Source organism: Lagopus leucura, unplaced genomic scaffold (assembly GCF_019238085.1).
Source record: "Lagopus leucura isolate 7727_CA_CO unplaced genomic scaffold, USGS_WTPT01 Super-Scaffold_100002, whole genome shotgun sequence".
Taxonomy (NCBI): Eukaryota; Metazoa; Chordata; class Aves; order Galliformes; family Phasianidae; genus Lagopus; species Lagopus leucura.
This window is the reverse complement of record NW_024962263.1, coordinates 43,718,079-43,743,287: the sequence shown is the minus strand read 5'-3', so window position 1 is coordinate 43,743,287 and position 25,209 is coordinate 43,718,079. Positions and strand designations below refer to the sequence as shown.

Genomic DNA, 25,209 nt, shown 5'->3' with positions numbered 1-25,209 from the left:
GACGAGCCTCGCGGGCCCCCTCCGCCCCGGCGGGGATGGTCTCGCCCGTTCTTTCCTTCCTGTGTACCGGTTGGGCGGCGGCCGCTCGCTGTCCGGAAGCGCCGCAGCCGCCGCTTCGCATCGCCACGCTCTGAGCCGGACCTCGTGCCGTCACCGCCAGGTGAGGCTGCAAGGGCGTGGGGGCTTCAGGCAGCCCGCGAGGGATGGCTGGGAGCGGGGCCTGCCGCCAGGCTGGGGGCTGAGGCTGAACGCGGAGCAGCGGGACCTTCTGCCTGTAAGGGTGGTGTGCTGCTGCTGCTGCGGGCGCGGCTGCGGGAGGACGGCGGCCTCTCTGCCCCGCAGCCCTTCTCCAGCCGTTTCCTTGTCGCTCTTGTGAGCTCGCGAAGCTGGAAAAGCTTGGGATATCGGAAGGAGGCCGTTTTTGCTTTCGTGCTTATGTTTTGGAGTAATTATGACTATAACGAATTTGTTAAGGGCAGTCTCCCATAACGTTCTCATAGGTGAGCTTGGGGGGTGCAGGGAGAGAGCAGACAGTGAGGTGGACTGAGAATTGGCTGCCTGGCAGAGCGCAGAGGGCTGTGATTGGCATCACAGAGTGATTGGAGGCCCGTAGCCAATGGTGTTCTCCATGGGTCAGTGCTGGGGCTGGTCTCATTTAACTTCGGCTTCGTTTGTTACCTGGGTGAGAAGATAAGAGTGCATTCTCATCAAGTTTGCTGATGATGTGATGCTGAGAGGCTGACGCATCAGAAGACTGCTGCCATTCAGCGGAGCAGAACCTGAGGAGGATCAACAAGGGCAAGCCCAAAGTCCTATGTCTGGAGAGGAATAACTGTATGCATCAGAACAAGTTGGGGGCTGACCTGCTGGAAAGGAGCTCTGCAGAGAAGGACCTGTGTACATAATGGTAGACAGTGGGTTGGCTGTGAGCCAGCAGTATGCTTTTGTGGATAAGAAGGCCAATGGGATCCTGGGGTGCAGTAACAAGAGTGTGGCCAGTAGGTCGAGGGAAGTGATCCTCCCCCTCTGCTCGGCCCTAGTGAGGCCACATCTGGAGTGCCCTGTCTGGCTCTGGGCTCCTCAGTTCAAGAAAGACAAGGAATTTCTAGAGAGAATCTGGTGGAAGGCCACAGGGATGACGAGGAGCCTAGAGCATCTTATGAGAAAAGGCTGAGAGCCCTGAGACTGTTCAGCCTGGAGAAGAAAGGGCTAAGGTGAATCTTACCACTGCTTATAAATATCTAAAGGGTGGGAGTCAAGTGGATGGGGCCAGACTCTTTTTGGTGGTGCCCAGCAACAGGACAAGAGGCAGTGGGCACAAACTGGAATACAGGAACTTCCATCTGAACATGAGAAAAATCTCCTTTATTGTAAGAGTGACAGAGTGCTGGAACAGGCTGTCCAGAGAGATTGTGCAGTCTTCTTCTCTGGAGGTATTTAAAATCCACCTGGATGCTTTCCTTTGCAATCTGCTGTGAGGGAACCTGCTTTAATGGTGGTTTGGACTGAATGATTTCCAGAGGTCCCTTCAAACTTCTATGATTCTGTGATTTTTTTTTTTTTTTTTTTTATGACAGATCACTGCAGTTTTCACTCTACCCTGCAAATGGAGGGTTTGGTCAGTCATGAAAGCAAAGTATCACAGTAGGTTTTACAACCTATGCAAGACGTGGTCAGGAATTCTTATTAACAAAGAAAATATTGAGATAGCCTTCAAGACTAGGTGAGCTAACAAAGTGCTTTGGACAAGTGCAGTCTGGTGTGCATAGAGCTTTTACACAGAGCTGCTGTGGAGTGTGCTGGGCATTTTGGCTCTTTCAGACTCCCCCCCGGGCCCTGAGAGCTGACAGGCTGTGCCTGATGCTGTAACCAACTGCATGGTGAGAACTTGGGAGCCAGCTTCAAAGATGACTTTTGAGCTTGGTGGTTGAAGAGAAGGTGGCTGTTATATCCTAGTGTAATAATGTTCTGAAATAAGTGTTACAATAAAAGTCAGCAGTAAGTTTTAAAACGAGACTTTATTAGTGACTGTGATTGGTTTTATTTTGAATGATAGGCATTCATCATTATTATAAAGAAAATGTTGAAGACACTAGGCTGTTTTCTGCAGCAAAACATTTGGTCAGTCTCTCAACAGATCCAGCCTCTGTTGCCATTAATGGGATGTCAAGTTTTATTATTGCCTGGCTCAAGCTGTTTACTTGCTCAGCTTTATGTCCTTCTGGGGTTTATCTTTTCCCCAGAGGGGAGGAGCATAAGATGAGTTCCTTTGTTTCTGTAGCTTGTTATCCATTGCCTGCCTAATCATGTGCATGTGCAAGTAGCACAAAGCACCACTGTGCTGCTACTGTCTCTCTAGTCCAGTGTCTGCAATGTACTGACTTATTTGGGAAGATTTTTACACGTGAAGAAAAGTTTTTGGAAATATCTTGTTTGAAGTATATTAGAAGTTTCTCTGTTTCCAAAACAAGGCCCAGACAGATCAATGCTCTGTATTAAACAGATGAAATTATGTGTCCTAACTTGTGCTATCCAGTGTGAAGTACTTCCATTCATTTTATCTACTGATACATTTTGTTTTCAGTCTGAACTTATGCTATCTCAATTCCAGTGGTATGATTTATTTTATCTCTTATTTTTAATAAATGATCCGGTGAATTTGTCAGATGAAGTCCCATCCTCTCCCAGATTAGTGAATCCTGTGCTTGACTCCAATGAAGTTCTCATTCACTGTCATTCACTGCTGTACGCACAGAGATAACGCTAAGCACAAGCGCTTGGGACCTTTTCCATCGCAAGTTGATCTTTTTGGCTGGCTGAATTGGTGGCCTTGTTTTTTCTGAACATGTTCCAATTTATTGCCCTGTTTCTAATGGAATTTCCCAGAGCTGCATGCGGATCTGTTTCAGGCATAGCTGCACCAGTCCTATGAGATGTTTCTCCATACACAGACTAACACTCAAAGGTCTCTGAGTGCAAGAGTTGTGTTCTCTGTATTCTCTGTGGCTGCCTCCCAAATCTGGTTTAGAGAAACTTTAAAAAAAAAAAAAAAAAGCATATAAATAAAATGTGCTTTTTGTTTACTTGTAGCTTTGAGGATATTGCCCGCTCTTTATTTTCAGAAAACAGTTACTGGTGAATGTTGCTTTGCACAGTGGAACTTATTGGTTGTTCAGAGCTTAGCAGTAACTATAGGTGTTTTTAAAAGACTGAAGCTGCACACAGCTCTTCATTACAGCTTGAAAGTGAACTCCCTTTATTGTCAGCTGCCTTCACTGGTATCTAGATGTCAGGAGTTCATATTTATTTGCTGAAACGTTGCTGGAGGCCAGGCGTTTCAGATAGCTTGCGGTCAGCGAGTGTAATGCAGACAACCTCAGTGCTGCCGTCTGATGCACAGTTGCATTTCGTCAGCTATTTTTGGTTTGGGACATAATGGTTTGTTTTATACGTCAGAAGGACGTTATTTGTATCAACCTAAGGTTTAAAAGGGTGGAAGTAGCAGAGGAGGTCAGTAACGCTCATTGTAGTCGTGTGGGGAAGGACATAACTATGGAATATCCTTTTCTGATCCAGACAGCTGGTACTGCATGCCACGTACCTGACAGGAAGCAAGGTAAAATGGCTTTCTTTTAAAAACAAAGCAAAATCCAAAGGTAGCTGCATTTTGTCTATGTGTTAGATTGATTGACCACATAAGAGTGCTGCTCTGCTTATTGTACTTCTTAGGGATGAAGTCAGTTTAGTGAGTTCAGGCTTGCTTTTCAGGAGTCTAGCAGGAAAATGTAGTAACTTGCGAGCAAACTCCTTGAAGCCATTAGAACTACACTGTGACTCTAATTAGAAATGCATTTCCAACAAGATGATTTTGAAAAGGAAGTTATAAAATCAATACTTGGTGGTACATTGTCACAAGAATGCCAACACTGTGAAATTTACTGGAAGTGATGCTTAAATTCCTTCTCTCTCAGGACAGCTGTTGCAAGTACTTTGTGTAAAATCCAAAATCAAGGAGGGGTGGTGTCTGGTTAAGGTAAAACTTAGCTGTGTGGATTATTTGCATTAAATAAACACATGTTCTTTTATTATGCCTAAACTAAGGCCTAGATGTGTGCTGTACTTTCAGAAACAGTAGTAAATCAAGCTTACCATATTCTGGTCCCTAGCAATACTGAGGTCTTTGTGTTCACTTCTCATTGTTTGAGTCACTTTTTCATATTTGTATTATCAGTAATAGCTGGCTGCTAGATGTATATCTTTCCACCTAAATAGAGGCAGTTAGCCTGAAAGCCTCATTTCTATCCAGATGATATGAATGCACTCAGAGGCAAGATACTACTTGTTAACTTCTTCATTTGACAGCTCAAGGGAGACAGTGACATTCATATACTTGTGGTAGATAGAGCTGCTTAAAGATCTATGCAAATACTGAAACGTTCCTAAATGTTGATAACTTAAAAGAAACAATCTCTGAACTTGAACTATTAAGTCATTAATTTCAAAAAGAAGAAAGTATCCTGGCATTTGCATACGTATTCTGTAATAGTTGAACTGAATAAGGGATTAGCAGTGCAGGGCTTTTGAACCAAGTCAGTATCCTTTTTCCAACATGATCCTCTATCTCACTTGGAAAGAACTCCAGTAGAACTGGCTTGGCTGATCTTTGTTTCAGCACCCTGACCCCAGTGTTGGTCAACAGCCTTCCCAAAAACATTGCTCTTTCATCAGGGTCATTGAGCATCGTGAGACCTTACTGCTCCTTCCACAGCAGTTATTTTAGAGTCTGAGTAATATTTTATTAGAATACATTTTTGCCTCTTAAATGTTAGTTTATCTTGCTTGCTTGATATATTTAACTGCTGAATACTATGTTGAGGGTAGCAGACCCCTATGTCCTTCTTTGTTGTAAGTCAGTGATACCTCCTAACCTGCTAAATAGGTCATCTTAATTTGTATAAGAGGCAGATGGGGTAGTGAACCAGAAATAGAAGCACTAGGTGAGCTTGGTTTCAATAACTACGACTTGCTTTATTTAAAATGTACCATGCTGTTGATTTGAAGTATTATCTCTCCAAGTCCTGAAATATAGCAGGAGACAGTTGTATTGCTTGTTATTTCACTACAGTGTGGGTTTCAGTTTCCCTTTGTTCATCTTTCTCCCGAAGATCTTTTAGTGTTATTTATTAAGTCCAAATTTTGGTTGTGTTTTCTCCCTAGAGCCAACTGCCAACATGTCCAGCAAAAGGGCAAAGACGAAGACCACCAAGAAGCGCCCTCAGCGCGCCACATCCAATGTATTTGCCATGTTTGATCAGTCCCAGATTCAGGAATTCAAGGAAGCCTTCAACATGATTGATCAGAACAGGGATGGCTTCATTGACAAGGAGGACCTGCACGACATGCTTGCCTCCCTCGGTAATGTCTCTCTTCTGTTTACAGCTGCCAAACGTATTTGTGCTATTGTAATTAAAACGCTGAGTTTGGGATAGCTTATGAGAGGTGTCCCACTTTGTATTACAATATTCAGGTGACTTTTATCCATTTTTTAATGTTAGTTTAAAAGCTAAAGCAGCAATCCTTTTATTTGTAGGAAAGAACCCAACAGATGAATACCTGGATGCCATGATGAATGAGGCTCCAGGCCCCATCAACTTCACAATGTTCCTCACAATGTTTGGTGAGAAGCTCAACGGCACTGATCCAGAAGATGTCATCAGGAATGCTTTTGCTTGCTTTGACGAAGAAGCAACAGGTATGTGGGTGATAATTAGTGATAAATACTTGTGTTCATAAAAGCAGTGATCAATTTTTAGAATGGAATTTCTGACTTCTGCCAGCTAAAAATTAAGCTGTGTTTCCTCAGCAGCTGAAATTGCCTTCTTAAGTACTGTAACAGTTCAAATCCCAAACTTCTGCTTCTTCAGATTTGTTGTTCAAGATGGAGAAAATGTTAGTTGGGAACTAAGTCTTAATTTCTGAACTTCTAACTTCAGTTTAGCAGCAGCTTTTGTTAGGGGATATCCTTGTTTTCAAAGCTGGGATGCTTTTATGAAAACTGTGTTCTCTGTTAATAACATGTATCCATATTCTCTCTGTTCTCTTGCACTTAATGGAGAACAAAATTAATTCAAGAGAAAGCTGGTAATTGGAGTGTTGATAAAATAATGGAATCTCAGCTTATATGAAGCTGCTTGTTTAATAAACAGCGCCGAAGTTGTTTTCTTTGTAACCTGTCTGGTGAATGTGAGTTTGTCCAGTGTTTAAAAATCAATTTGAAATGTTTCAAACATTGTCATCCAACTCTTAGAAGATAAATGTCAAAACTTTCTTTCTTGTTCCCCCTTACATTGCATTCTAGGGTTCATTCAAGAAGACTACCTGCGGGAGCTGCTGACCACAATGGGAGACAGGTTCACAGATGAAGAGGTAGATGAGCTCTACAGAGAGGCACCAATTGACAAAAAGGGCAATTTCAACTACATTGAATTTACACGCATCCTTAAACATGGAGCAAAAGACAAGGATGACTGAGCAAATCCCTGGACACCTGCAGATTCTCTCTACTTTACACTTACGTTTATTTTTGAGGGTGTTTTCCTGGTAGAACTTGTTGCATGCATTTAGCTTTACAACTTTTGCCTTTCTTAATGTATTTATCTATTCCAGGCCATTTAGGCTCAACTGCACCTATATAATCAGACTGGAAGTGGGGAAAATATTGTAAGGAGAAGGAGATAGGGGCAAAGATCAGTGAACTTTTAAGTCCAGGAAAATAATCTCAATGTTTCTGGTTTAGCTGGATTTTTACATTTTTTTGTAATAAATGCCATTTTGAAATAAAGATTGCTATATAGATTTAAAAAAAAAAAAAAAAAAAAGCCACCTCATTCTTTTGTCGAGAGAAATTTCTATTATGCATTTACAATGCAAGTGTGTTAATCATATTTTATTTGCAGTTGCAAATCGAGCTGGAAAACCTGATACTTATGGTGCTTTGCTGTCATTGCATAGTTATGAGATGTGTGCAGCAGTATATACGCTGATATTTGAAAATTCAGCTGTTTAAATGTTATCTCAGGTTTTTATAGTGGATCTGACTGATGTGAGTAGTTAATCAAAGATGTGTTTAGGGAAGACTGTTACAATTGCCTAATAGCCAGCAGAGAGCACTTGGGATTCCTAGGATCCTATTCCTTAGGATTCCTAGGAAATCAATGAGGCAGTGCCTGTGCTGGCAGTAGTAAACAGCAGTGCTTGTCCAGAAAACCTACATAAAGCCTTATTGTTCTGCAGATTAATGCCTTTGAGAATGACAGTGCTGAGAATTAACTTGGCAAAACCATATCCAAGATAAAGCCCTTTCACTTCTTAAATGATCATAAATTTTCTTCATTTACCTTGATACTGATAAAATGGCTTTCAGGCAAGCAAGATTCATTCAAACAGAAGCAGCTGACTTCAATACTGAGAAAACAGAGTTCATTCTCTCAGGTCTCCAAATGACCACATCCTTTCATTTGTCTCCTTTTTTTCCTGGCAACTTCAAGCTAAAAGGTGGAAGGGGAATTTGTCTTGCCAACATAATTACCAACTGAAGTTAAGATCTCTTATCAAAGAAACTATTCCCTGAGCTGTTTCACATTATTTAAATGACCCAAAAGAATAGGAACTTTAGCTTAGGGGCTTGTAAAGGCTGGGCCAGCATGAAATGCCCCAGGGTGCAAATGTTTGTCCAGTTTCCCTTGTGGTATGGAAGGCTTGCCTTCTGCTCTGGTTTGTATTGGGATGGTGGCAGTTCTTGAAAATGCTCTGGCTCTGTTAGTATTCCTAACTAAATAAGTCAGTATTACAAAGTACGTTCAGTAAAAATACTTTGATGTTCATTCCTGGGTGGTTTCTTCCACTTCTGTGCTTAATTATAATTGGTTTGTAACTACTGCTTTCCTATTTCCATTTTATCTACCTGTCACTTTGCCTCAGTTTGTTTCTTCCTCCTACCCAGACCATGTGCTTCACTATACTACCTTAGAGTGCCACAGCTGCTCTTTTCCTCAAAAGATTGTCCTTATACTATTTCCTTCCTCTTGAGTATGGTTGCTATGGTGTTTCTCCGTGGAATGCCTGAATGAGTCTACCAAAACTGACTTATTTTCAGTTTTCTTTTATTCAGAGGCAGTTTTGTGTCAGAATTTTCACCTGCAATGCTGCTGTCACAGAGGAAGTGTTGAGATGAAGGAAACATTGTATTGTTGAAATGTTGCTATATAATATTAAACTGAGGAGCAGTTAGGCTGTCACTTTGGTCCAATCTTGTCATTCAATATTATGTGTATGTACAGAAGCCTGCATTAAGGATATACCTTCATTTTGTTGGCGTTTGTTGTTGGTTTTGTTTTTTTTTTAACTCTGGCCAAATGGTTTAAGATTTGGAAGATGTTTTCTCTTCTATTAGAAACAGCAAGTCTCTGAGCCATTATTTTCCTCATCTCATCATCTTAGTAAATTTTAGGTGTTGGTATGCTGGGCTCAGTAAGCAAAGAAACCACTTGAATTTTTCTGCTGGAAATAAGTTTTGAAATAGCGATTTTACAGTTCTAAATAAAATCTATGTAAAAGGGAACCTTGTATCCTCCTTGAGAGGAAGTTGTTAACCTAAAGTCTGCTGCTGTTAATTTCTCAAGAGCCAGGCTAACAGGAGAGCGAAGCTGTTTAGTTCCTTGTTGCAGTGTGTGGGTGTTGTGCTGTTGGCCAGTTTTTCTGATGGGGGTGGCCACAGGAAAATGTATTGTGAGAATACTTGCTTAGGAAGACATGTTATTGAGGGAGAATTTCCAAGCATTTTCAAGTACAGCTACTGCTGACCATCCACAGCCACATTTCCCTACAATTCTTGTTGTACTATGGGAGACCAGTCAACTTGCAACTGGGTGCAAAATTCTTAACCACTGGGAGGCCATGAATAAATCCAGCCACGAGACCATATAAGAGCATCAGATGCATTTTGTAGTTAGGCAGCAAGGAATGTTGAGACAGCTGAGGTTGCATGCCTAGGGCTGGAGGGATGTGTCATCAATAATCCGCTTCCAAAAATAAAAATAACTTTGGTTGTTGAAGTAGCTTAAGACTCTGATGACTTAAACTTAACATTTTGCAGTCAAAATCTTGGAATCTAGTCATTTCTCCATTGTGGCTCATATATAATGTGTTTCCAACCTCTATGCCAGACTAAGCTGATGATGAAAAATTATTTTCTTAAGCTGATGCACAGAATTAATAGTCTCAAATCTAATATATGGTACCCTGTGAAGCACTACTGAAAAGCAGTGATTTCTTACGTGGTCTGTTTATACTGCTCTAAGGCTATATCCACAAGGGTCAAACGGAAGTTAAGGACTGATAGCTGCATGAGAAAAAGCCAAAAAGGACTCTGTGTGTGTTGGAGCTGCCTGTGCTTGCTTTTCCTCCTCTCTGTTGCTGAGATACTGTAATATGCAGCATTTTGACCGCTCAGGATATGCTTGTTTCTGTTCTTTTATTATGCTTCTAAGTAAGGTATGTATTAGCACAGTCATCACATAACAAGCATTCCCAAAACGAAGTCAGCTGAAAAGACTAGCTTAGCAACAGACTGATGTCACAGAGGTAGTATACTTACACAGGGAGGTAAGGATCTGTTTCATTACTGATCTAAGAACTATCTTTAGATAGCATTCTCGTTTCTAGGATCACTGGTGTATGTTAAAGAATGAAATGGGCCCCATCCTGGAACAGGCCTTTAGTGACACTATGCTTTAGTATCCTACCCATTACATTTGTTCTGAAAGCTGGAAAATACTTGAAATCTTGTAAAATATTTCTCATGTCCACAGCCTTTTCTTGTTAGTAATGTTACTGAAGTATTATCTGATACATTCCCGCGGTGTTTCAAAAGGCAATGAGTAGCTCTTACTACACTGAAGGCATTAAGACAGTCTAAGTCCAAATAACGTGTGAGTAACAATGAAAGCAGAGGCAAGGACATTTTAGATAGCAGCAGTTAATCTGCCATTGCTATGGCTTGTGTGCCCAAGCTCCTATTTTGGTGTGCTCACTTAATTTTTCAAACTCCGCTGTCATTTTTGGATATCCTCCTACTTGAGAGAAATGATTCAGCACCATGGTAGCAAACAGCGTGAACTTAGGAACAGGATTACAGGCGCCAGTGCAGAGGCAAAGAGAAACCAGTAAATTGACTCAAATAGAAATCATTGTTTTCCTGACGTTCCTTTTGATATTAGATTAGATTAGAAAACTTCTTGTTGTGTGGACTAGAAGTAGCAGCACGTGGCTATCTTCCAGTTTTCTCCTCTAGTTTGTAGGCTGTATGAGTTCCCAGTTCCCTGGGACTGCTTAGCTCTGCTAGGAACAAGATCAGTTGCTGAGGGCAGAAAAAGCACACAGCCTGCTGGGGCAGCACATCCTTTGGGAATCCCTGTGCTATATCTTGTAAAAAATAATTACTACTGTAAATTCTAGAGCCGGTTCTCTTTGGAGTTTTCATCAATGATCTGGATGCAGAATTTGAATGCATGCTAAGCTTGCAGATAATGCTACATTAACAGCTGTTGACCCCTTGAGGCTGGAGAGGCCTTGACAGAGGCAGGGAGATCTTGAAAATGGGAGGGCTGGGCAATTGCCAACTACATGAAGTTCAACAAGAGCAAGTGCTGGATTCTGTACATGGGATGGATGGGGCAACCCTGGATATATATATATATATATATATATATATATATACATACAAACTGGGGGATGAGAGACTGGAGAGCAACCTGGCAGAAAGGGATCTGGGGATTCTGGTTGATAAGAAGTCAGCAGTGTGACCCAGAAGCCAAAAGGGCTGAAACAGGTGCATCACACCCAGCACTGCCAGCTGGGCGACCGAAAGGATTGTCCTGCTGTGCTCTGCGCTCTGTGGCCCCACCTCAAGCACGTGTGCAGCTCTGGGTGCCACAGCATGAGAAGGATATGAAACTGTTAGCGTCCAAAGGAGGGCTACAAAAAGGGTCTAGAAAGGAAACGTCTATGTGGAGAGGCTGCGATCCCTGTGTTTGCTCAGCGTAGAGCAGAGGAGCTGATGGGAGGCCTGATGGCGATTGCAGCTCCTCACAGGGTGCGGAGGGGCAGCACTCAGCTTTGCTGTTTGAGAGTGATAGGGCCTGAGGGAACGGCATGGAGCTGTGTGAGGAGAGGGCAGCTGGGGGTTAGGGAAAAGGTCTGCACCAGAGGGCAGTGGCTGCCGAGGGCTCAGACATAAGGTTTGAATTCTGACTGCTGCTTTGTGAACCAGAAGTTAAAGTCCATGGTCCTTGTGGTCCCTTCCAACTCAGGATACTCATATCCTAGTAGCTCTAGCAGATGTTCAAGTGTTTCTTTAAAGCATGTGATTAACAGCAGGATAGGAAATCAAAACGCCTCCTGGAAAATCCCAACAGTCTCCTTTACCATATGGTGGTGATTCGTTTCCTTTGTAAGTCAGTGCTGTCCTTGGATCAAGCCTGAAGTGCAGTTACAAATACTACAGGATGAGGCAAGTGAAGTCTAACCTGAATATGGATGCCTCAGGAGGCAGACAGTATGTGGCTGCAGCATTCCTTTCAGCATTCTGGTCAGCATCTCTGCTCACCTTTGCAAAACGTATTTAATCTTTATTTGTAAGTTCCTTGTTTTCACTATTTTAAAATATCAGTGTGTGCAACCTCACAAAATATTGAACTACTCCTTTTGTTGTTTTGGTTTGGGTTTTTTTGCTGGTGTTTTTTTGACTTGTGAAAGTTGCAGATTTTTCTTTGAGAATTACAGTAAGTTACAGCCTTTGTCTCAAGTTGGCAAGTGAGTGGGTGTAGAATGAGGACGGCAAGCCTGGTCTTAGTATTTGCTAGAACAGAGCTGGCATCAGACAAGAGTAACTTAAGCCTTGACTTTGCATTGTATCTAACAGGTATATATATTTTTTACCTCTGTGAAATTCCTTCTCCTTAGTCATGAGCTTATCATCTCTAAAGCAACAGGTCTTACACTGTCAACACATCATCAGCCCACAAGAAGCATGTTAACTCTGAAATTGGAACACCAGCCAACAAAGCTTTATAAGCATCAGCTAATAAGAACACTTGATAACAATTTACTTTTTACGGCAAACAGCCAACTAAATGTGCTCCTTCTTGTTTTCTGGGTGCTTTAAAATACCATTCTAGGACTTTGGCCAAGCATCGAACAAATTTCATTTTCTTCCTTATTTGTACATGCAGTTCGTCAAATAGACACGCGCTGATTTAACATGAGAAGCCACACAGGCATGTGCTTTGGTTTAGCAGAAGCCATTACACGTGTCTGAAAGACTGGAGTTGTCAATCTCTTCACACTAATACCTTAACAACACTTGTTTATTTTTGCATTTCATGTACAAACACTGTGGAATCGTGGTGCCTGGCAATACTTCTATTGATAACAAGTGCAAAAAAGCATAGAAAGAGCACAAGAATATGGCTTAATTATTGCATCTTGCCAGCTGGGATAAAAAACAAGGGACATACAGAAGAAAAAGCAATACAGAGAATTCTTTATCATAGAGAACAGGTAAGAAGGGACAATCATATACAGGCATCACAGCCCAAGTTGTACTTTCAACTTTTTTTTTTTTTTCCTATTGCCTATATATATATAAAGGACTTTGAACCTGTGAATGTAAAACTGGCAACGCATTCAGTTCTGCTGAGTTCAGTCCCCCCACATTCTATCAGCTACACTTCAGTCCTCACTCATACAGTGATCAAACCACAGTCTTAATTTTTTGTCTCCTGTTTTACAACTCTTAACAAAGATTGACTGTATTTTATATATGTTCTATTACATTTCTCTGCTTTGTCCTTCGCCTTGGTGCAACACTGTCATATGATGCTCTCCAGACTTTCCATTCTCACCCTCTCCTAAGTGGGGTTCACTGAAAATTACCAGAAAATCAAAACAGAGCTATTTCTCATTCACGTTATGAAGAAATAATACATATATATATATATATATATTTTTTTTTTCCTACAGGCTACAGCACATTCTCTGAGAGCCTTTATTTTTCCTGCAGCAGAATCTGTACTGATGCAGGGAACACCTGGGAAAGCAGTCGAGCACTATTTTTATTCGTGAGGTTTCTCAAAAAAGGGAATACATATCTAGAAATTGGCTAGAAGCCTTGCTGTGAAGCTCTCCGAGAGATCCAAGGAAAGTCATGTATTCAGACTCCCTTCCTTCATTTAAAACGTCTCAAATGTTTTCCCTTTAGATCACAGGACAGGATCTATTTTTGGAGATATTTCAGAACAATTCTGGGACACACTGACTGCCAAGAGAAGAATTACCGTCACTCTGACTGATACAACACTGCACTTAGGACAGCTTTACATAGAGAACAGATACCAGCTGGAATCAGGGAAAGGACAGAAAGGGAGAGGAATGAGCCAAAATACCAGGCGAAGGAACTTAGTCAAAATGCATTTGTTAAATGACTCTTTTGACCTTAGATCAAAATTTGTGTTTATTCTTTTCATTTCACATAAAAAGGTGTAACTTTGCAACAGAATCCCAAAATGCTCATACAGGATATTGTGGATGCTAAATTTATATCAATTCAAGGATTACATACTAGGCAGGCTCATTACATAGATCATCAAGGGCTACTAAAGAGCACATCTGGCTCAGGGTATCTTACCTCCCCATGAACCAAAAATAGAAGAGCTTGGGAAAGGGTTCAGGGAGGATATCATATACTTCCTCAGTTCTTCACTAAATATCCGCATATGAGCATCGGTTCTGGCCCTCCCCTGAACACAGGCTAAAAACATCCCCTGCTCTCTCCCCTCCAAAGAGGAGAGTATAGAGAAAGGAATTTTAAAAACAGAAACAAAATGAACAAATGAACTGATAATTCCAATTTTCAGAGGGGGAAAAAAAAAAGAGGCATGGGGTGATGGCAAGAACAGAAAATAAAAAGCAACAACAATAAAAAGACAAAAGTCCTTCCAAGAGACCTAGTGGGGAGACCTCACAAATGTCTATTGTTTATTGAAGGCATTCAAGGAAGTAGTAAATACATCCCAGTGGTGCTCCCCTTTAATACAGGAAGAAGCAGAACACAAGCTGCAAGGCTGTCCCCTCCCCTCTTTGAGGGACAATTTTGACTTGCCAAAAAAATCAGGTTGAGACTTAGACAATCTCTTTTAATTTCAGCTTCATGGTTTTCACCCTCTTAGGAGGCAGCAAAGTCTGAATATCAAACAAAACTCCAGCCTGAGCAGTCCTAACAAGCTTGCTCTGCTGTTATGTATGGCCAACTGCAGGTCTCACATTTCCTTCTATCCTTGCAACAGGCATGTTTTTCACCATTACTGTAAACAAGTAGACAGGCTCCATGGCTCCCACTAACTCGATGCAACTGCCTCCGTGGAGCAGGTAGAATCAAAGAACTGCTCAGGTTGGAAAAGATCTTAAAGATCATCGAATCCAACTACAACCTAACCATACTATCCTAATCTAACAACCTCCACTAAATCATGTCCCTGAGCACCACAACTAGATGGTTTTTAAACACATCCAGGGATGGTGACTCAACCACCACCCTGGGGAGCCTATTCCAGTGCTTAACAACCCTTTCTGTAAAGAAGTGTTTCCTGATATCCAAACTAAACTTGAGGCCATTTCCCCTCATCCTGTCACCTGTCACCAGTGAGAAGAGACCAACTCCGCTGTAGAACACACACAGCCAAAGGATGTCCAAAACTACTCCCTGCTATCCACAGTCAGACCCTGCAGCTCTTCAAAGATAGTGCACTGAGGGACGTGGTTAGTGGGCATGGTGGTGATGGGCTGATGGTTGGACTAGATGATCTTAGAAGTCTCTTTCAATCTTAATGATTCTATGATTTTCTGGTTCTGGGGGAGACTGGAGCTTCTACAGTGAGCCAGCACAGCTGTCCCTGCAACATTCAGTAGATTTAAGAAGCAGCACCAAATAATCCTGACCGATTCATTAAGCAGAAGAGTTAGAAGAAAATTGAAGGAGCATCAAAAAAAAGTTTTAAGAAAGGGTTAATTAATTCTTCTTCTACATGCTTCTCTGGGAAAATATGCGGCACTGAGAACCAAACAAGCTGCTGGCATACTTTTCTGGAGGAGGCAGCGTTTGCGCTTTCTCTGCAGCCCACAGACGCGCGGTTTGAAAGCAAAACTGGTCACGAGGTGGCGCTGCTTCTCGGGGCCGCGCTCAGCTACACCGCCATCCTCCCAATCACCAGCCCTGCTACCTCTAACTCGAGGGGAGGCCTGATGGCGGCTGCAGCTCCTCGCAGGGAGCGGAGGGGCAACGCTGGGCTCTGCTCTGTGTGACAGCGACATGGCCCGAGGGAGCGGCATGGAGCTGCGTCAGGGGAGGGCAGCTGGGGGTGAGGGACAGGTGCTGCATGGCGGGCATGGAACGGGCTGCACAGGGCCCTAAGTGCCGGAGTTCAAGGAGTGTTTGGACAAATCCAGTACAGAGCAGTACACTTGCAACTGGTTCAACTTAACCGATGGCAGGATTTTAGATTAAGATCTGAAATAACTACCTTCATAATCAAATTTCAACACACAGTTCAGTTGTTCAGGATTGTCCCGGATTACTTTAATAACTCCGGTATTGTCTTAGTGTCTCTACCTCTTTTCTGCCCACTTGCACTTTGCATATAATTACCGTGAAACTATGAGCCATACCTGGTGAGCAAAGGGCATTTTTTCCACAAGCGTGTTCTTGATTCAACAAAGTTGAGTACCACTGCATCTTCATGCTAGTTTTGGAAAAGGGATGTTAGAATTTGCCAGGGAAGTAGTCTTAGTAATTAACTAGGTAACTTCTCAGACCTCATGACCTTAGCCCTTCTGAGAAGGAGTAAAAATTTGGGCCTTCCAGCAATTAATGTCTCTGCCTCCAAATCTGGAACCATAGCTTCCAGAGGATGCATTACAGAATCACAGAATTGTTAAGAGTTGGAAGGGATCCTTTACGGCCACCCAGTCCAACTGCCCTGCAGTGAACAAGGACACCTACAGCTGCATCAGATTGCTCAGAGCCCCTCCAGCCTGACCTTGAACGCTTCCAGGGATGGGGCATCCACCACCTCTCTGGGCAACCTGTTCCAGTGCCTCACCAACCTTACTGTTAAAAACTTCTTTCTTATATCCAATCTAAATCTCCCGTTTTAGTTGGAAACCATTCCCCCTCGTCCTCTCACAACAGACCCTGGCAAAGAGCATGTCCCCTTCTTTCTCATAGCCCCGTTTAGGTATTAACTTCAACATGTACAGTGCCCAAACTTAACCCATCGACATTAGGTGCAATTGGAAACTGCAGAGAAACCTGTTCATCTTATTTTTTTTCCCCCCTTTTCATTATTACTTACCATTTTACTCACCATTTTACTCAGGCACTGGCTGTATACCGGTGAAGCTGACAGCAGTAGGAAAAGGGATAAAGGAGAGGCAAGCTGACAGCACAGCTCTCCAAACTGACAATATTTCACAGTTTTTTATGTCTTTAAACAACGATATTACACAGTCCGAGCGACTGCATAGACCTCAAGCCCACAGAATGTGCCTAAGCACCCTGCTTAGGAAGGTTTAAAAACCAAAGGAGCACCTGAACCAGAGAAGCAGCTGACTCAGGGACTAGAGGTGAATTTTGAAGCCGGGTGAGCCGGTACACCAGCACGCAGGCACGACGCACCCCCACAGCCACCTCCTGCCCCGGCCGCCCCCACCCTAGAACGGCGGCGCCCCGCCCCGGCTGCACCACCGCGCCGCTCCCGGGGGGGAACGGGAGGCTGCGGAGCCGCCCCGAGGCGGCCGTCTCAGTGTCTGCGATCGCTCCGGCAACCCTGCTGCTCCGCGCTCTCCCCTGGCGGCCCCACAGCCCCTCCCCTGGCCGCCCGGCCCCGGTCCCGGCCCGCCGCCCTCTTCCACCCACCGCCGGGAGGGCGGTGGTTTCACCAGGAAGCGCCTGAGCTGCTGCCGCTTCCTCCACTCGCCGTCGCACCGAGGCTCCGCGGCAGCCGCTGAGGTGAGGCTGGGGGTGGGAGGCGGCCGCTGGGGCAGCAGCGGTGTGAGGCGGCGGAAGCGTCGCAACTGCTACTGTCTGCAGAACAGCCTGCACCGTTTCTCTAACGTCGCAAAATGGGGGGGGTTGTTTGCTTTTTTTTTTTAAATAATAGAAGGCAAGGCAAAGACCCGCTGTTATATAGAACAGTAATCCTTGCTGCTGTCAGGTGCCACGCGTTGGCACTTCAGACTTTGCTCAGGTGAACCGAGCTCGAGTTCTCTTTCCCCTGCTCTCGAATATTACACATATCCATAGAGTTATTTCGTGAGCTCAGCAACAGCTTTCTGAACCTCACTTTTCTCGTTTAGGGTTGAGACCGGAGTTCCATTCTTGTAGACAGGTCTAAGAAGGGAATCCAGACAAAAGCTGTTCCTTCTCAGAGTGAAAGGTACGTGCAACTTTATATGTTGGTGACTTTTTTCATCGTTTTGGTCTGTCCCATCCTATTTCCTGCTTCTCTTTTGCCCTTCTTCATTAAGGAAATATGTTCTGATGAGAGGAAGCAGAAGGGTGGTACAGGTGCTTTCTGACTCTGAAAGCCTAAAACTTAGTACGTTCTTCTCAAGTCCTAAGTCTGGCCTTATTCTATTTATTTTTCTCTCAGTATCCCAAAATCAACATGTCTAGCAAAAAAGCAAAGACGAAGACCACCAAGAAGCGCCCTCAGCGCGCCACATCCAATGTATTTGCCATGTTTGATCAGTCCCAGATTCAGGAATTCAAGGAAGCCTTCAACATGATTGATCAGAACAGGGATGGCTTCATTGACAAGGAGGACCTGCACGACATGCTTGCCTCCCTCGGTAATGTCTCTCTTCTGTTTACAGCTGCCAAACGTATTTATGCTATTGTAATTAAAACGCTGAGTTTGGGATAGCTTATGAGAGGTGTCCCACTTTGTATTACAGTATTCAGGTGACTTTTATCCATTTTTTTATTTTAGTTTAAAAGCTAAAGCAGGAATTGTTTTGTTTGTAGGAAAGAACCCAACGGATGAATACCTGGATGCCATGATGAACGAGGCTCCAGGCCCCATCAACTTCACAATGTTCCTCACAATGTTTGGTGAGAAGCTCAACGGCACTGATCCAGAAGATGTCATCAGGAATGCTTTTGCTTGCTTTGACGAAGAAGCAACAGGTATGTGGGCGAAACTCAACTGCTTTGGGGTATTTGTATTGATCGTATGGGACGTTTCTGTGACATTTAAAAGGAGTAGATGTGAAACCTATAATGCCACTGAGTTTGTCCTTCCCCTGTGGTAGGCTTGAGATATATATGAATATGTGATGTATTCAATATTTGAAGATAGGTGATCCAGAGTATGCAAACCTTTTCTTCTGACTCTTCATATTGCCTAGCGTGTCTTAGGCTATGATAACAAATAGCCTATGTCATGCCCTCACACTCAGCTCAGTTGTTTTGAGGTAGCAGGAGGGACTGTAGTGATTTACAGATATAATCAGGGTGGGGTCTAGAAGACAGAAATGGCATTGAATAGACTGGCATAATGAGGGAGGAGGAAGAATGAAATGCAGAGTTCACTTCTACTGTATCAAGCTTTCAAGGTTGTGTCTGTAATCATGAAGTTAGAATTTATGCTTTTATTTATTTATTAATACAGGAAAACATTCTGGAGAACTGTGTAGCAGGCAGAGATTAATCCTAAGGTTATTCTATGGAAACGCAATATCAGGGCTTTGACACGTTGTGAACCTGCCATACCAGTGTACACAGAAATCACATAGCCTCTGCACTATAGATAGCACTGCACCTATTACTTTTCTCACAGTAGTCTACCACGGTGCTGCCATCTAATTTGTGGATGTGCGCTCTGAACCTTTCAAAGGATATTAGTCCATTTCAAGCAGCTATTTTCTGTCTGTGTATTTTTAGCACCTTTTGCCTTTTCAAAGTTACATCCCTTCCTGTTGGGATGTAGGTAAACAGGCTTTCTGTTGGTAAAGGCTTTTCAAATGTTAATTGACTTCCTCCCTCTCAAGGGAAATCTCTTTACCATCTCCTGGAGAAAGAAGTTTTTTTAGTCGGTTATTTTCTCTCCACAGGTAGTCTGACTCACTGTGCTGCAAGGCTTTTTTTGTGTGCACCAGAACATGAGCCTGTGAATTAGGATATAAAGACAGTGACAGTGCTACCAGTTCTTTTGAACAGTTACTTTCTGTGTCTACATAGATAGTACGTTATTAGGTCAGGCCCCCATGTTCTGATAAGATTGAATTTTGTCATCTTTAAACTCAATGATGAACCTCTTAGTCTAGTCCTAGGATAATGTGAAGATAATGATTCCACAGTATTTTTTCTGCCTTATGCCATGCTCACACTTTCACCGGGAAACATGTTAAATATCTATGCTGTCCTATTTATTAACAGTAATCAAGATGCAGTCTTCAAAATAACATGCATTCTACATTACTTTTTATTTTTGCTCCTTATTCATTTTATCCTCAGGTTTAGCTCTTCCAGCTATGTTGAACCCTTGTGCTTTTATTTTCTTTTTATTTTTCCTTCTTTCAATTTTAATCATCTTCGTGTGTCTGTGTTATGTGCCTGATTTCATATTCTACATCAGTGCAGTTCTTCTGAGGCAGAATGATACAAATCAGACCCACTTGATGAAGATAAAGGAGCTGGACTTGGTTTTATTTACTTTTCCTATATTTTCAATGTTGCTGTTGATATTACTTCAGCATTACTGTCCCATAAAACAGTAGTGCCATGAAATTAGCATAAAGGCTTATATCTGTCTTCATTTAGTATAACTTTTTTTCTGCTCTTTGATCCTGCTCTGTTATTTGTTTTGTGCTGTCTGCCAAACGTTAAATCTTGCATTTTGCTTCACTAATTAGATTACTCCCTGTCTATACTGAAACTGTGCGAGAGCTTGTTTTAGGGGGAGTGGGAAAACTATTTACTTTATGATTCTGTGCTGCTAAAACTTCTAGTGTATGCTCTTCTGGTAACCCAGTGTGGTGTTTCGACATCTAACCTACTCAGACAAAAGCAATTAAGTCCTTGAGGCTAAAATTGCTGCACCAAAGGCCTTGCATTCTTTGTATACTAATCCTTATGTCATCTCTCATCACTGTTTGGTCTCTGTGGTGCTGTTGAAGTACAAAGACTTAATGCCTTTAGCTTTTTTGTTGTTTGTTCTTTTTCCCCTTTCTTTACTCACACCTGCAAAGAGACAACTGCAAAATCTGACCCACTAATTGAACATTCTCCTCCTGGTTTTAAAGGAGAACATTGTTGTTAGCCTTCTTCATTTGGATTCATTAATCAAGGGCTGGTCTACCTATGCTAGTATGATGCTGTTTTAACATATTTAACATGTGTTGTAATGTGTTTGTGTTGTTTTTTTCCTGTGCTGCTTCCCCACGGCACGGACCAGCCTCATGGCAATTTATCATGCTCACTGACTGCCTTTTGATTCCCTGACTCCCTATTTGGTTTGCTCTCTAAAGAACTTTGTTTGCTTAAGTTTTATGACTCTGTTTCCAAAGCAGAATTTATTTTTATCACATCCCAACTGATTCTAAATAAGTCCTTGTTGGTGTCTACTAATGATTTCCAACAGTACTGCCTAGTTTACTTTTTCTTGGTATATTCCTCTATCTCTGTTCTTTTACTGATTTGACAAGGCATGGGAGGTCTCATTTCTGCTCCTACCTCTCCATGGTACACATTCTTCCTCTTTCCTAGGTTAATTTACTCAATCCTGCCTTAAAGTCTGTTCTGTTATAAACTCCTTCCTTGGACGCTTGCCTGCAGCTCGCTGATCCACACATGTCAGCTCCAGTGACATCATCATAGAATGGCCTGGGTTGAAAAGGACCATAATGCTCATGCAGCACTGAAGAGCCAACCAGTGGTTGTTTGGTCCCCACGGGAAACTAGTTAATAAAGGATGCACAAATCTATCTAAGTCCATCAAGAAAAAATATTATTCAGTTAAAAGAATTGGGCTGTCTTAATGTTCACCGCACTGCTTTCGAAGACCTGCTGGAGACAACTTCCATTTTGTGTTTCTCTTTACATTGCATTCTAGGGTTCATTCAAGAAGACTACCTGCGGGAGCTGCTGACCACAATGGGAGACAGGTTCACAGATGAAGAGGTAGATGAGCTCTACAGAGAGGCACCAATTGACAAAAAGGGCAATTTCAACTACATTGAATTTACACGCATCCTTAAACATGGAGCAAAAGACAAGGATGACTGAGCAAATCCCTGAACACCTGTAGCTTTTTCCCCCCCCCCCTTTTTTTTTTTCCTTTCTTTCCCTTCAGATTCTTTCTTTTTTCTTGTTGGGACCCTTTGCATACATTTTTGGCATTTCTGCTTTTGCCTCTGAAGACTCTGGGGCTGCTCAGGCACACCTGCGCTTTTGCATTAAGACAGAAAATGTGTAGGGAGAGAGGATGGCTTAGAGTGACAGAGGTTTAGGAACAAAGATTTGGGGTGGGGAGGCACTTAAAAGTGTCAGTGTTACTCATTCTAACTAGATTTTTGCAACTAACGGTAACTTTTTCAATAAAACACCGCTTTATTAAATGCGTCATTAAACAGTTTCATACTAGAGGTGGGCTGCTTATCTAATCATTTCTGTAAATACTTTTGCAGCTGTATGCAGTCATGGTATTATCTATTTTTGCCTTAATGAAGCATAAGTCACTTATGCGTACTGAATTTGTACGTCAGTGACTGAGCGCTTCCCAGTGACTGAGTACTTCATTTCCTACTGTGAGCATATACAATGAAGAAATTCACATCCTTCACATGTTAGCACATTAGAAATTAATGAGTTTTGTACTACACTTGCACGCTAAGATTTTAAAATCCTATGGGTGTAATGGAGGTGGTATTTCATTCTCATCGTAACTGCTTTATTTCTGGATGCTGAGTACAACATTAATACTGCTTTTTTAAACTTACATGGTAAATCCTAGTGCTTTCTGTAAAATAAAAAAGGCTGTGTATCAGCAGAGTGTTTGAGTGATGCCTCTTACTCACACCCACAGCACCGACAGTATAGAATCCATTTTATTTAATTGCAACCTTTTTTTTTTTCCTTCTTCCTTCTATCTTTTCTCAAACAGGGGCGGAGGAAGAAGGAACGTGTGCTGCTTCTGTGCTTTTTCTACGTTATTCTTGCGTTCCAAATGAAACAATATATATTTTTATGGCTTCCTCTGACTATAGTACTTTGTGTGTGTGAAGAAAAGGCATTATTTTCTGTTCCATTTCTCATACCCTATAGGTCATAGCAGACTTAGCACAACACTCTGAAGCAGCTTTGCCATAATCTAAGAATTGTGGTTCTGGATTTTTTTGATCTTGAGAGGAGTCATGACTGAAGAGATCACATGACAGTGCATCTGTTACTTCTAGGAGTTCAGTTGTGATCCCTTTTGAATTTAGGTTACAAACTCAAGAAATATCATTTGGCTGGGAGCGTTTTGCCGTTTCTTTGTAGGCTGCTTTTGTAAAGTGAATTTCATTAGAGGGCAATGACTGGGTTAGAAATACACTGTACTTCCACAAATAACCTGCTAGAATCATCTTCACCTTTTAGCTTATCCTGGTGAAATTATGAATGTAAAAGACAGGATGGAAACGATGTTCCCTTGGCATGTTTGATTCATTATGTCTTATTAAAGATATTTACTAGTCTTGTTCCTTGTACAATTCCAGCACAATTAAGGAAAAGTCTCTTGGTGTTATAAAGCCATGTGAAAACGTGTGTTCTTATGCATGTATTTTTATTAGAATAAATGCATCTTGAACTAGTCAAAACTTTACTAGTAGGAATGCAGCTGCAATATGGGGTTTGTCCAAAGACATGTGCTGCCCTCATGTGGCTTGAGGTGCCTAGAGTTCAGACTTCGTAGTTTTCCAACCTATTTTCCCCAAGAGCACTGGAAGGTCTGTGTAGCTCCAGGACTTCTGTCAGCAGTGTTACAACAAATGCATTGCCTCTCGCAATACTTGTTCACTTGATCAGTTTTAAGTGGGATTAGTTAACCTTCGAGTGGTTATTAAAATGATAGCTCTTTCTTTACTGGTGCTTTTGGTCATTTAAAATGGTGGTGGCTGTAGATCCACAGCACGAGGAGGACATTGTAGAAACAACCGCTTGGCTGTTAAAAAGTGCAAGGACTGTGTCCTTGGCACAGCTCATGGTGTAAAAAGGGCATGTAAAATACTACAAGAGAGGACTTTGTGGGTTTTTGTGGTTTTTTTTTTTTGTTTTTTGGTTTTTGGTTTTTTTTTTTTTTAAGAAAATGACTTAGTAACTTTGTAAATGAGTGGGTTTATTTTGACATAAAACATCATTCATTATCATACCAGTATCTTCTTCTAATCTATGAACTATGAATAATGTGTTCAGCATTATGAAATGCCCTGGCTTCGGTTCTGTCTAGAAGAAACTGTTCTATGGATGTGTATTGATTTGCATGGAGATAGGAAACCTGGGATTCATCATTCTCTGCAGGTATGAGAAAGGTGTGCTCCTTATGCCGCATATTTTTTAATGGACCTTGCAACCCCTTTGAGAAGATGCTTCAGAGCTTCTTCTCCCTTCGTCCCAACTTTACAAGTAACGGGAACTACTGGACAGCACAGGGTTGCTGCCTTTCTACCGAAAATGTTTTCATTTGGAATGAACAGAGATAGCAAACTAGAGAAAGAACTTTTGTAAATGATGAGCGCAACCAACGTGCCGGGCGTGCAGCTGCCCCCGGCTGCGAACAGCTCCATCCCCCGCGCTCCTCAGAAGGAAGCGAGCTGGGAACTTGCGGCCAATATCCAAATCCATCAGTAGGTGGCATTGCAGCCCCTAACACTGGCTCAGCTAAAGGCCGAGCTGCCCGTGGGACAATTTCTTTTAATTGGTTTGGGTTTCGTTTGTTTGTTTTTCTGTCCTAAACAGCTTTTACATTCAAAAGAAAACATGGTCAGTTCCCGCAGAAGCTCTGCTCCTAGCACGAGAAGGACTGACGCTGCTGGGGTCCCATATTCCACTTGGTCCTGCAACAATGAACTACAAATCACCAGTGCTATTGTTTATAGCCTTTACAAGAATCTTTCTTTTTAGGCTCTTAAGGGAGCATGTGAACAGGAGGAATGGCAGCTTGCAAGGGTGGATAGTGATAAGACAAGGGGGAATGGATTTAAACTGAGACAGGGAAGGTTTAGGTTAGATATTAGGAGGAAGTTTTTCAGACAGAGTAGTGACACACTGAAACAGGTTGCCCAAGGAGGCTGTGGATGCCCCATCCCTGCAGGCATTCAAGGCCAGGCTGGATGTGGCTCTGGGCAGCCTGGTCTGGAGGTTGGCGACCCTGCACATAGCAGGGCGTTGGAACTGGATGATCATTGTGGTCCTTTTTAACCCAAGCCATCCTGTGAAGTTTTATGGCATTTAACTCTCTGATCAAACAAGTCCCAGAGCTGGCAAAATGAACTTTGGTGAGTAATTCAGACACCTGGGATTTCTCTCGCAAAGAAATTCTAAACCCCCCGTCTCATCTCTGATGCAGAAGGAGCCTTCAAGTCTGTGTCTGCTGGACCTAGTCACTCTGGTTTTGTAGAATACCTGTAGTTTTCGATTGTGGCAAACTCATTCTCAGTAAGAGCCACAGAATCTCCCAGTGTCCTTACCAGAGGACACAGAGGTGTTTATGCCTTTCTCCATTTGTCTATTTTATTTTTTTCAATTCAGTTGTTTCTAGTTAGGTCGCTTGAGCGGAGAGCTGGAACAATGCGGCCTTGCACTGTCCCAGCTAGAAGAAACAATTAAAAGTAAGCCTACAACATTCACACTGAGTAGAAAACCACTGAACCATTGAATAAGGGAGGGTTGAACCATCACAAGCTGCCTTTCATATTGTGCTGGTTTTTGTTTTTTTTTTTTTCTGGCAACGAAGGAGCTTAGGCAACTATTTCAGCCGAAAGGATTATGGAGATCAATTGTACCTGAAGACAGACTCTTTCTGCTCTCCAAGGTGAAGCTCCCAAAGGCTGTGA

At 42.4% G+C, this 25,209-nt stretch overlaps 2 protein-coding genes and 1 long non-coding RNA gene across 4 annotated transcripts; 2 read left to right on the top strand and 1 right to left on the bottom strand.

The window, feature by feature from the left end:
- The first annotated feature begins 55 nt into the window (after positions 1-55).
- On the top strand, positions 56-9,116 carry LOC122178566 (myosin regulatory light chain 2, smooth muscle minor isoform). 2 transcript variants are annotated; one of them, XM_042868789.1, is made up of 4 exons: positions 56-160; positions 5,218-5,415; positions 5,591-5,752; positions 6,359-9,116. In XM_042868789.1, the coding sequence occupies exons 2-4, from the start codon at positions 5,232-5,234 to the stop codon at positions 6,529-6,531; spliced, it is 519 nt and encodes a 172-aa protein (XP_042724723.1). In that variant the 5' UTR covers positions 56-160; positions 5,218-5,231; the 3' UTR covers positions 6,532-9,116. The 2 variants fall into 2 exon arrangements, with proteins under 2 accessions (XP_042724723.1, XP_042724722.1); XM_042868788.1 differs by lacking the exon at positions 56-160 and adding an exon at positions 3,522-3,616.
- LOC122178567 lies at positions 1,572-16,785 on the bottom strand. The gene is made up of 3 exons (XR_006178380.1): positions 16,479-16,785; positions 15,781-15,854; positions 1,572-3,033 (listed from the first exon to the last, which is right to left on the bottom strand). It is a non-coding gene; the product is annotated as an uncharacterized LOC122178567 (long non-coding RNA).
- A 227-nt stretch (positions 16,786-17,012) lies between these two features.
- LOC122179038 (myosin regulatory light chain 2, smooth muscle minor isoform-like) lies at positions 17,013-22,160 on the top strand. The gene is made up of 5 exons (XM_042869669.1): positions 17,013-17,122; positions 17,470-17,549; positions 17,766-17,964; positions 18,140-18,301; positions 21,228-22,160. Exons 3-5 carry the CDS (start codon positions 17,781-17,783, stop codon positions 21,398-21,400), a joined length of 519 nt encoding a protein of 172 aa, XP_042725603.1. The 5' UTR covers positions 17,013-17,122; positions 17,470-17,549; positions 17,766-17,780; the 3' UTR covers positions 21,401-22,160.
- The last annotated feature ends 3,049 nt before the right edge of the window (positions 22,161-25,209 follow it).